General features: G+C 46.7%; 1 protein-coding gene across 1 annotated transcript; it reads right to left on the bottom strand.

Moving 5' to 3' along the window:
* Positions 1-1,848: 1,848 nt before the first annotated feature.
* Positions 1,849-11,864, bottom strand: FLG2 (filaggrin 2). The gene is given in 5 exon segments (XM_050752225.1): positions 1,849-4,830; positions 4,833-4,891; positions 4,893-5,868; positions 5,871-10,572; positions 11,710-11,864. Coding segments are annotated over 5 exon segments (8,856 nt in total). The 5' UTR covers positions 11,848-11,864; the 3' UTR covers position 1,849.
* Positions 11,865-13,086: the final 1,222 nt, after the last annotated feature.

Raw genomic sequence — 13,086 nt, forward strand, 5'->3', positions numbered from 1 at the left:
TTTTTATGAAGTACAGTTTTCTGGATCCTATATCCAGAAGGCCATGACAATAAATTTAAACATAGTTGTACAGAGTTCTAGTAGTGACACAAAAAGATGCAAATATTCTGAATATTCATGTGGGAAACTACTACATATTCTTTGTTCAGGATGGGATGTGTTATAATGTTTCTAGAGACATTTTGGCTCCTAAACCATGTCATTTAGCTCCTTGGATAGGTTTGTCAATAATTAATTAAAACAAAATCTGGAAAATCCAAATTTTGAAACTCTGAAATTTTTTTAAACCCTAATTTTATTCCCAACCACACAAATCTCACTTTATTATATAGTTCTGAAAGTAGCCCCAAATGATGTTTATTTTTTTCTTCCATTCACTTTTTTCTTTCTTTCTTTCTTTCTTTTTTTTTTTTTTTTTTCTGAGGTGGAGTCTTGCTCAGTCACCCAGGCTGGAGTGCAGTGGTGCGATTTCGGCAACCTCTGCCTCCTGGATTCAAGCAATTCTCCTGCCTCAGTCTCCTGAGTAGCTAGGATTACAGGCACCCGCCACTGTACCCGGTTGATTTTTCTATTTTTAGTAGAGACAGGGTTTCACCATGTTGGCCAGGCTGGTCTCGAACTCCTGACCCCATGATCCACCCTTCTCGGCCTCCCAAAGTGCTGGGATTACAGGCGTGAGCCACTGCGCCTGGCCCTATTCACTGTTTTTTAACCAAGGAGTTCAATGAATGTGGAGCCTTACAAAAACACCTGGCACCAAACAAAAGTAATATAGTACAGAACTATAGTTAAAATGAAAGAACAGACATATACCCCAACTACCAAAACAAGAGATCATGTTAAATACCTTAATTTCATGTATGTGTCTCATTTCTTCTCTGGGTTAGTTCTTATCTTGGGCTAGTTTGTGTTGGCTTCTTATTCAAAGTAATAACTCCTTTGTTCTTGGACATACTCATAAAGTGGGGTGTTGCTATCTACACAGAAGGAACCAGAGCCTGTTTCCTTTCTGTGGTAACCACTGGCCTCAGAGCCTCTTGTCTGTTTATTGCTCACATCCTCACTGTATATTCTGATACCTCCTGACAGACTTGATTCTGATTCTTGCCTTTGTCTCCCCCACTGCATGTGGTTGTACTGCTTGATGAATATCTATACCTATACTCTTCAATTCCTGTAGGCTGTCAAGAAAGTGACTGAAAATGTATCTTTGACTTTTGCTGTCATTTGACTGCTTATAACTGTCATTTGATTGGCCATTGCTATATACTTGTCTTTCATTGGTACTGAATCCAGATTGACCCTGGACATCTCTTGATGGCCCATGACTTGATACCTATCTGGCAAAAACTGTGCTGGATCTTACCTGCCCATGAAAAGTTGTGTCTCCCAAATGTTGCTGGCTAGATCCGTGTAAAACTATTGTATTGAACTCTAACTTCCCATGCCTAGATCCTAATTGCTCATGAGTGTCTTTCTCCCAATCTTCCGAATGCCTTTTATTATCAGTATGGGATTGCTGTTTTCTGATTGAACTAGATTTTGAATGGACATGAACTGATATGGATTGTCCATGGTTAGATCCAAGATGGTCATTTGACTGGCTATAGGTGCATCCCTCCCTTCTGCCTGTGTTATATCCAGGTTGAACATAGGTGTTGTTTGACTGTTTATGAGTTACTACAGAATGTCCACGACTAGATTCCTGACTTCTTATAATGGGTCCAGACTGATACTGAAAATCAATTGAATGTTCATAACTTATCATTGACTGTTCATGATTTAAACCGTGTCTTCCTGTTCCTTTAGTTGCTTTGGATACCATCAGGTCAGAACTAGAAAATGATTGTCAATGTCTAGACAGTTGCTCGTTTGTGGCGCTATCTATTGACCACGAAAGGTGAGAATTACAGATGCTTTTTCTGCGGCCACCAGAAGGCCCATACCCAGTGTGTCCATAGTCATATTCCGCAGGTCCATAACTGCCATGTTTCCAAACGTGACTTGATCCATGCCTTTGCCTTTCACTACTATGTGACTGAAAATGACTTGTTCTAGTAGATCTGGAACCTGTCTCTGTGGATTGTCCATAACCAGAATGGCCATGTCTAGTGGTATCTCCTGTCTGTCCATGTATAGTTCCCTGTCTCCCATGACCTGAGGATCCTGACTCTCCATGTTGAGATCCGGCTTGGCCATGAGTGTGTCCTGAATGTGTGTGTGAGAACCCTGAGTGCCCTTCACTGTCACTGTACTCACTGTGGCCAGATCCCCTTCTTCCAGTTGTCCTGGACCCTGTCTGTGTGGATTGTCCTTGACCAGACTGGCCATGTCTAGTGGTATCTCGTGTCTGTCCATGTATGGTTCCCTGTCTCCCGTGAACGACAGATCCTGACTCTCCATGTTGGGATCCAGCTTGGCCATGAGTGTGTCCTAAATGTGTGTGTGAGCCCCCTGAATGCCCTTCACTGTCACTGTACTCACTGTGGCCAGATCCCCTTCTTCCAGTTGTCCTGGACCCTGTCTGTGTGGTTTGTCCATGACTAGAGTGGCCATGTTCAGTGATATCTCCTGTCTGTCCATGAGTAGTTTGTTGTCTCTCGTGAACTGTGGATTCTGACTCTCCATGTTGAGATCCAGCTTGGCCATGAGTGTGTCCTGAATGTGTGTGTGAGACCCCTGAGTGCCCTTCACTGTCACTGTACTCACTGTGGCCAGATCTCCTTCTTCCAGCTGTCCTGGACCCTCTCTGTGTGGATTGTCCATGACCATAGTGGGCATGTCTAGTGGTATCTCCTGTCTGTCCATGAGTAGTTCCCTGTCTCCCATGACCTGAGGATCCTGACTCTCCATGTTGAGATCCAGCTTGGCCATGAGTGTGTCCTGAATGTGTGTGTGAGATCCCTGAATGCCCTTCACTGTCACTGTACTCACTGTGGCCAGATCCCCTTCTTCCAGTTGTCCTGGACCCTCTCTGTGTGGATTGTCCATGACCAGACTGGCCATGTCTAGTGGTATCTCCTGTCTGTCCATGTATGGTTCCCTGTCTCCCATGAACGGCAAATCCTGACTCTCCATGTTGGGATGCGGCTTGGCCATGAGTGTGTCCTGAATGTGTGTGGGAGCCCCCTGAGTGCCCTTCACTGTCACTGTACTCACTGTGGCCAGATCCCCTTCTTCCAGTTGTCCTGGACCCTCTCTGTGTAGATTGTCCATGACCATAGTGGGCATGTCTAGTGGTATCTCCTGTCTGTCCATGTATGGTTCCTTGTCTCTCATGAACAGCAGATCCTGACTCTCCATGTTGGGATCCAGCTTGGCCATGAGTATGTCCTGAATGTGTGTGTGAGACCCCTGAGTGCCCTTCACTGTCACTGTACTCACTGTGGCGAGATCCCCTTCTTCCAATTGTCCTGGAACCTGTCTGTATGGACTCCCCATGACCAGACTGGCCATGTCTAGTGGTATCTCCTGTCTGTCCATGTATAGTTCCCTGTCTCCCATGACCTGAGGATCCTGACTCTCCATGTTGAGATCCGGCTTGGCCATGAGTGTGTCCTGAATGTGTGTGTGAGAACCCTGAGTGCCCTTCACTGTCACTGTACTCACTGTGGCCAGATCCCCTTCTTCCAGTTGTCCTGGACCCTGTCTGTGTGGATTGTCCTTGACCAGACTGGCCATGTCTAGTGGTATCTCGTGTCTGTCCATGTATGGTTCCCTGTCTCCCGTGAACGGCAGATCCTGACTCTCCATGTTGGGATCCAGCTTGGCCATGAGTGTGTCCTAAATGTGTGTGTGAGCCCCCTGAATGCCCTTCACTGTCACTGTACTCACTGTGGCCAGATCCCCTTCTTCCAGTTGTCCTGGACCCTGTCTGTGTGGTTTGTCCATGACTAGAGTGGCCATGTTCAGTGATATCTCCTGTCTGTCCATGAGTAGTTTGTTGTCTCTCGTGAACTGTGGATTCTGACTCTCCATGTTGAGATCCGGCTTGGCCATGAGTGTGTCCTGAATGTGTGTGTGAGAACCCTGAGTGCCCTTCACTGTCACTGTACTCACTGTGGCCAGATCCCCTTCTTCCAGCTGTCCTGGACCCTCTCTGTGTGGATTGTCCATGACCATAGTGGGCATGTCTAGTGGTATCTCCTGCCTGTCCATGAGTAGTTCCCTGTCTCCCGTGAACGGCAGATCCTGACTCTCCATGTTGAGATCCGGCTTGGCCATGAGTGTGTCCTGAATGTGTGTGGGAGCCCCCTGAGTGCCCTTCACTGTCACTGTACTCACTGTGGCCAGATCCCCTTCTTCCAGTTGTCCTGGACCCTGTCTGTGTGGATTGTCCATGACCAGACTGGCCATGTCTAGTGGTATCTCCTGTCTGTCCATGTATGGTTCCCTGTCTCCCATGAATGGCAGATCCTGACTCTCCATGTTGGGATCCAGCTTGGCCATGAGTATGTCCTGAATGTGTGTGTGAGACCCCTGAGTGCCCTTCACTGTCACTGTACTCACTGTGGCCAGATCCCCTTCTTCCAATTGTCCTGGAACCTCTCTGTATGGACTCTCCATGACCAGATTGGCCATGTCTAGTGGTATCTCCTGTCTGTCCATGTATAGTTCCCTGTCTCTCATGAACGGCAGATCCTGACTCTCCATGTTGGGATCCGGCTTGGCCATGAGTGTGTCCTGAATGTGTGTGTGAGACCCCTGAGTGCCCTTCACTATCAGTGTACTCACTGTGGCCAGATCCCCTTCTTCCAGTTGTCCTGGACCCTGTCTGTGTGGTTTGTCCCTGTGAGTAGGTAGTTTGTTGTCTCTCGTGAACTGTGGATCTGACTCTCCATGTTGAGATCCGGCTTGGCCATGAGTGTGTCCTGAATGTGTGTTGTGAGACCCCATACTCACTGTGGGCATGTCTAGTGGTATCTCATGTCTGTCCTGTCTGTCCATGAGTAGTTTGTTGTCTCTTGTGAACTGTGGATTCTGACTCTCCATGTTGAGATCCGGCTTGGCCATGAGTGTGTCCTGAATGTGTGTGTGAGACCCCTGAGTGCCCTTCACTGTCACTGTACTCACTGTGGCCAGATCCCCTTCTTCCAGTTGTCCTGGACCCTGTCTGTGTGGATTGTCCATGACCAGACTGGCCATGTCTAGTGGTATCTCCTGTCTGTCCATGAGTAGTTCCCTGTCTCCCATGACCTGAGGATCCTGACTCTCCATGTTGAGATCCAGCTTGGCCATGAGTGTGTCCTGAATGTGTGTGTGAGATCCCTGAATGCCCTTCACTGTCACTGTACTCACTGTGGCCAGATCCCCTTCTTCCAGTTGTCCTGGACCCTGTCTGTGTGGATTGTCCATGACCAGACTGGCCATGTCTAGTGGTATCTCCTGTCTGTCCATGTATAGTTCCCTGTCTCCCATGAACGGCAGATCCTGACTCTCCATGTTGGGATCCGGCTTGGCCATGAGTGTGTCCTGAATGTGTGTGTGAGATCCCTGAGTGCCCTTCACTGTCACTGTACTCACTGTGGCCAGATCCCCTTCTTCCAATTGTCCTGGAACCTGTCTGTATGGACTCGCCATGACCACACTGGCCATGTCTCGTGGTATCTCCTGTCTGTCCATGTATAGTTCCCTGTCTCCCATGAACGGCAGATCCTGACTCTCCATGTTGGAATCCGGCTTGGCCATGAGTGTGTCCTGAATGTGTGTGTGAGCCCCCTGAGTGCCCTTCACTGTCACTGTACTCACTGTGGCCAGATCCCCTTCTTCCAGTTGTCCTGGAACCTGTCTGTGTGGATTGTCCATGACCAGACTCACTGTGGCCAGATCCCCTTCTTCCAGTTGTCCTGGAACCTGTCTGTGTGCGTCATGTCTAGTGGTATCTCCTGTGTGTCCATGTATAGTTCCCTGACTCCCATGAACGGCAGATCCTGACTCTCCATGTTGGGATCCGGCTTGGCCATGAGTGTGTCCTGAATGTGTGTAGGAGCCCCCGGAGTGCCCTTCACTGTCACTGTACTCACTGTGGCCAGATCCCCTTCTTCCAGTTGTCCTGGACCCTCTCTGTGTGGACTGTCCATGACCATAGTGAGCATGTCTAGTGGTATCTCCTGTCTGTCTATGAGTAGTTCCGTATCTCTCATGAACTATGGAATCTGACTCTCCATGTTGAGATCCAGCTTGGCCGTGAGTGTGTCCTGAATATGTGTGTGAGCCCCCTGAGTACAATTCACTGTCACTGTACTCACTGTGGCCAGATCCCCTTCCAGTTGTCCTGGACCCTCTCTGCGTGGATTGTCCATTATGATAGTGGGCATATCTAGTGGTATCTCCTGTCTGTCCATGAGTAGTTCCATGTCTCTCGTGAACTGTGGATCCTGACTCTCCATGTTGAGATCTGGCTTGGCCATGAATTTGTTCTTGTGAATGTGGTCTATGTGAGCCCCCTGCGTGCACTTCAGTGTCACTGGACTCACTGTGGCCAGATCCCCTTCTTCCACTTGTCCTGGACCCTATCTGTGTGGACTGTCCATGACCAGAATAGCCATGTCCAGTGGCATCTCCTGTCTGTCCATAAGTAGTTTCGTGTCTCTCATGAACTGTGGATTGTGATTCTCCAAGTTGAGATCCATCTTGGCCGTGAGTGTGTTCTTGTGAGTGTGGTCTATGTGAGACCCCTGAGTGCACTTCACTGTCAGTGGCATCACTGTGGCTAAATCTCTGTCTTCCAGTTGTTCTGGAACCTGTCTGTGTAGACTGTCCATGACCAGAGTGGCTATGTCTAGTGGTATCTCCTCTCTGTCCATGAGTAGTTCCTTGTCTTCTGTGAACTGTAGATCCTGACTCTGGGTAATGAGATCCAACTTGTGTGTCAATGTGTTCTGAATGTCTGTGTGAGACCCTTGAGTGCACTTCACTGTCACTGTTCTCACTTTGGCTAGATCTTCGTCTTCTACTTACCCTGGACCCCGTCTGTGTGGATTGTCCTTGACCAGACTGGCTATGTCTAGCGGTATTTATTGTCTGACCATGAGTAGTTTCCTGTCTCCCGTGAACTGTGGATCCTGACGCTACTTGTTGAGATTCACCCTGGCCCAAGCCAGTCGATTGACCTGAGCCTGAACCATATTGGCCAAATCCAGTGGACTGACCTGAGCCAGATATATGTTGTCCAGAACTAGAGAAATTGTCTGAGCCAGACACATGCTGTCCAAAACCTGTGGTTGGACCTGAGCCAGACTCACGTTGGCCACAGCCAGATGATTGACTTGAGCCAGTACCATGTTGGCCATAGCTAGACTGACCTGATCTGTACTCATGCCGTGCAAAGCCAGAGGATTGTCCTGTGCCTGACCCATGTTGTCCAAAGCCAGAGGACTGACCTGAGCCCAATCCATATTGGCCAAAGCCAGAGGATTGACCTGAGCCTGACCTGTGTTGTCCAAATCCAGATGTCTGTCCTGAACTAGACCCATGTTGACCATAGCTAGATGACTGACTTGAGCCAGAGCCATGTTGGCCATAGCTAGATTGATGTGATCTAGACTCATGTTGTCCAAAACCAGAGGACTGTCCTGAGCCAGTCCCATGTTGTCCAAAGCCACTGGACTGACCTAAGCCTGATCCATGTTGGCCAAAGCCAGAGTACTGACCTGAGCTTGACCTGTGTTGGCCAAAGCCAGTTGTATGTCCTGAACTAGACCCATGTTGACCATAGCCAGATGACTGACTTGAGCCGGAACCATGTTGGCCATAGCTAGACTGATGTGATCTAGACTCATGCTGTCCAAAACCAGAGAATTGTCCTGAGCCAGTCCCATGTTGTCCAAAGCCACTGGACTGACCTAAGCCTGATCCATGTTGGCCAAAGCCAGAGTATTGACTTGAGCTTGACCCCTGTTGTCCAAAGCCAGATGTCTGTCCTGAACTTGACCCATGTTGACCATAGCCAGATGATTGACCTGAGCCAGAACCATGTGGGCCATAGCTGGACTGATGTGATCTAGACTCATGCTGTCCAAAGCCAGAGGATTGTCCTGAGCCTGACCCATGTTGTCTAAAGCCAGAGGACTGACCTAAGCCTGATCCATGTTGGCTGAAGCTGGAAGACTGACCTGAGCTTAACTCGTGTTGTCCAAATCCAGATGTCTGTCCTGAACTCGACCCATTATGACCACAGCCAGATGATTGACTTGAGCCAAAACCATGTTGGCCATAGCTAGAATGACCTGATGTAGACTCATGTTGTCCACAACCAGAGGATTGTCCTGAACCAGACCCATGTTGTCCAAAGCCAGAGGACTGACCTGAGCCTGATCCATATTGGCCAAAGCTAGTGGATTGACCTGAGCCCGAACTATGTTGTCCAAAGCCAGATGTCCATTTAGACCCATGTTGGCCATAGCCAGATGACTGACTTGAGCCAGAACCATGTTGTCCATAGCTAGACTGACGTGATCTAGACTCATGTTGCCCAAAACCAGAGGATTGTCCTGAGCCAGACCCATGTTGTCCAAAGCCAGAGGACTGACCTGAGCCGGATCCATGTTGGCCAAAGCTGGAAGATTGACCTGAGCTTAACTCATGTTGTCCAAATCCAGATGTCTGTCCTGAACTCAACCCATGTTGACCACAGCCAGATGATTGACTTGAACCAAAACCATGTTGGCCATAGCTAGACTGACCTGATGTAGACTCATGTTGTCCAAAACCAGAGGATTGTCCTGAGCCAGACCCATGTTGTCCAAAGCCACTGGACTGACCTAAGCCAGATCCATATTGGCCAAAGCCAGTGGATTGACCTGAGCCTGATCCATGTTGTCCAAAGCCAGATGTCTGTCTAGACCCATGTTGGCCATAGCCAGATGACTGACTTGAGCTAGAACTGTGTTGGCCATAGCTAGACTGACCTGATCTAGACTCATGTTGTCCAAAGCCAGAGGATTGTCCTGAGCCAGACCCATGTTGTCCAGAGCCAAAGGACTGACCTGAGCCTGATCCATATTGGCCAAAGCCAGTGGATTGACCTGAGCCCAACCCATGTTGTCCAAAACCAGATGTCTGTCTAGACACATGTTGGCCATAGCCAGATGATTGACTTGAGCCAGAACCATGTTGTCCATAGCTAGACTGACATGATCTAGACTCATGTTGTCCAAAACCAGAGGATTGTCCTGAGCCAGACCCATGCTGTCCAAAGCCAAACGATTGACCTGAGCCTGATCCATGTTGGCCAAAGCCAGAGGAATGACCTGAGCCAGACCTGTGTTGTCCAAAGCCAGATGTCTTACCTGAGCTAGACCCATGCTCATCATAGCCTGAGGATTGACTTGATCTAGACCCATACTGGCTACAAGTTTGACTTGAGCCAGCTACTTGTTGTTCGAAGCCAGAGGACTGACTCAAGCCTGTTCCATGTTGTTCACAGCTAGTAAACTGACCTGAACCAGACCAATGTTTACCACATTTGGAAAATTCATTTGAACTAGAAGAGTTTGAAAAGCGGCCACAGGAACCATGTTCATGTTGACCATTACTACAAGACTGGCTACCTCCAGACTCATATTGTCCACAAAAAGAGGACTGACTTGAGCCTGTTCTCTGTTGTCCTCCACAGTTCTGTGGTTGACCCTTTTCTCGAGCTCCGTATCCCCTCTGACTATAGGACTGACTACAGGAGTTAGACTCAGGTTGACCACATCCAGAGGGCTGACCTCCTGAGACACAGTCATGGCCTTGTCCTCCATTAATTCCTGACTGACAGCCTGACTGAATATAGCTAGATTGATTTACTTGCCCTCCAAATCTATGTGACTGACAAGAATTTGAAGCATTTTGTGGCCTTCCGCACCCACTTGAATTGCTATAACCACATGCATGACTTCGCCTCCGACTATCTCCTGAACATGAACGGCTAGACCCAAGCTTTTGTCCTCTACTTCTTGACTGAGTAGAGTTTGATTCATGCCCACTAATCTCCAATCCACATGACAGACCACCATGACCTTTCCTTTCCCAACTCTTTGATCCAGATCCAGATTCATATTCTTCCCCAAATTCCCTAGAAGGGCTAACATGTGACTTGTTTATTCTTTCCCTCAGTTCTCCAGAGCTGAAACCATGTCTCTCTTTGCCACTACTCCATGAGTGACCAGAGCTGGACCTGTGGTACCTTTTCTGAGATCCCTCTTGGTTTCCAGAGCTGGATAAATTACCTTGTCTTCCTAGCCTCCTGGAGTTGGACCCATGTCTACGTTTCACAGTTCCCCTTGAGTGCCCAGAACTATATCCATGCTCCTCTCCCTCACTCCAACTTGAATGTCTGTAACCTGATTTATGTTCTGGGGTATCCTCTTCATCCTCTTCTGTTTCACTTTCTTCCTCTTGGTGTCGGTGACCACGCCTATGCTTCTTTGACCCTGAAGCTTTGCAGTATTCTTTGCTGAGGACCTTGTTGCAGGCCATAGTCAGCTTGAATATCATCAAAAGAAACTCAGTAAAGTCCAATCTTCTGTCATGATCTCGATCCAGCATGTGCATGATGACATCCACTGTGTCTGGATCATCTGGGTTCTGTATATGAGTGACATACCAAGGGAGACCTGGTCAGCCTCACCTGCATACTCAGCCAACACATTCAAATAGTGCTGTGAAATTGTGGATGTTTGACATGATGTAGTTTTAGTCCAATGGAGGATTACTTTAGGTTAATAGAACCCAGTAAATGTTAAGGGTTAATAGAAAATAAAGACTACTGGGATCCTCAGAAGAAGACATTTCAAGGATTTAAGCTAAAGGATTAAGTGCTTAGGCAAGGCCTACAGGAAGGAGTGGAATAAACTAAGTTCAGTAACTGATATTTCTAAGTTTTACATAAATTGTAACTATTACATGATTACGTGTTAATATATTCCATGTTAGAATTTATCATATATTATTTTGAAGCTAGTAACTGAGTCCTTTTTTTTTTTTTTGAGACAGAGTCTCACTCTGTAACCCAGGCTAGGGTGCAGTGGCACGATCTCTGCTCACTGCAAGCTCCGCCTCCTGGGTTCATGCCATTCTCCTGCCTCAGCCTCCTGAGTAGCTGGGACTCCAGGGGCCTGCCACCACGCCTGGCTAATTTTTTGTATTTTTAGTAGAGACAGGGTTTAGTAGAGACAGGGTTTTAGGGTTTCACCGTATTAGCCAAGATGGTCTTGATCTCCTGACCTCGTGATCCACCCGCCTCAGTCTCCCAAAGTGCTGGGATTACAGGCGTGAGCCACGATGCCTGGCTAACTGAGTCCTTTTTAAGTAGATGGAATAAAATGCTGATATTTTATTTTTGATTCTTAATCATAGCTATTTTGTCAGCTTGCCATGTAGATGATTTCCCTTTCTATACTTTTTTTTCCCATTTGAGAAGATAATTTATTCATTCGTGTCCTAGCACAAATTTATTTTCTGCTTTTTCTAAGGAAAATCCTGGGTATATAAGAAAGTCTGAGAGTCTATAAGGTAGGAGTGCATAGGTGGAAAAGTGAGGATGAAACATTCACTTTCTTTAAAATATATGCTGCTTTAACAGACTTTCTGGCATCCCCAAAATACTGCTCATAGAGGTTGCTTAGAGTCTACTGGGGCTGTGCACATTTTAGCTGATCTGGATCATATAACAGAGCATGTACAGGACTCCAGGAGCCTTCAGTTCTGGCACATGTTTCTCACCTTCAGAACTGGATGAAACTCTTTCTCCAGAAGTTCCTTTAGTTCATCCTTGCTCAGTGTGCCACACTCCCCATCTTGCTTGGTGTATTTGTAGAAAACATCAATTACAGTGACAACACTTCTCAAGAGGTCGGTCATCTTTTTGCAAGTTTAAGTGAACCTGGACACAGAGAAACAAAGAACCCTATTATTCGTATTTTCCCCTTTTAACTTATCAGCAATTTTCATTTTAATAATAACCATCATGATTTTTTAAACTTCTTGTTTCTTTTTTTTTTTTAATTATACTTTAAGTTCTAAGGTACATGTGCGCAACGTGCAGGTTTGTTACATATGTATATGTGTGCCATGTCTCTTGTTTCTCAAAAAGTAAGAATGGGCCAGGGATGATACAACACTGTTGAACACAATGAAAATTAACTTTGTTAACTTTGAGTTACTTTTCTATGATCAACTCTTGGCATGTTACTGTTTCAACTGAGTATAGACCTCAGGTCTCTATATTTCTTGTCATGGGTAAGTATAGTCTCTACATAGTATCTCTACACCTTGAGTGTGTTGTTCTAAGGCTTCCAAAGTTTCCAGAACCAGCCAGACACCATGGCCTCAATCTCTCTTTCTAGTTTCACTGCTTTTCTTGAGTCAAAAGTGACAGACCTTCCACCATGCACATCTGTTTATCCTATGGGCACCAGAAGCTAAACCGGACCCTTAAGGCCTTCAGCAAATTAAAAATGGGTGAAGGGGCTCAAAGTAGCTTGGTGTTTTAGAGGCATGAGATAGCCCTCAGTAGAGCTTAGGAACTCTCTTAATGTCAAGCACTTGACCAAACACCCTTCTCTTTAAATAATCAAGAAGAAGAGCTCAGCAATGCAAGCAGCAGTTTAACTAGTGGATAAGTAGATCTTGGAGCTCTGGGAACCAACACTGAACAAGGAAGGGACTCTGCAACAGTCCCAGCTGCCTCCCAGTTCGAGCTGGACAACCCAGAAAAGAGAGCATGGAAAAAGACTGGAACAGAGTGTGGAATGGCCTAGAGGAAGGCGAACTTCTACTTGCATTATTCTTGTCCATAAAAATGAACTTATTCCAAAAAGACCCCAGAATAAACTAAACTAACCAAACGAATAAGCAGACAAAAAGAAAAGAAAATGAAAGAAAGAAACAAAAAAGAAAAGAAAGGCAAAATATACATGAACTCTGCCTTAGTTTTTATCCCTAGACTTCTACTATGGACAGCACCAAATATTCATAAATGTAGCTGGATGAATTATCTCTCACCTGGTTCACCAAAGGAACAAGTAGGATAAAGCCTGATGCAGCTTGCAGGGTGACGATGGATTGGGATAATGACCCTTATATAGCTTGTAGTGATTA

The sequence above is a fragment of the Macaca thibetana genome, chromosome 1 (assembly GCF_024542745.1).
Source record: "Macaca thibetana thibetana isolate TM-01 chromosome 1, ASM2454274v1, whole genome shotgun sequence".
Lineage (NCBI taxonomy): Eukaryota > Metazoa > Chordata > Mammalia > Primates > Cercopithecidae > Macaca > Macaca thibetana.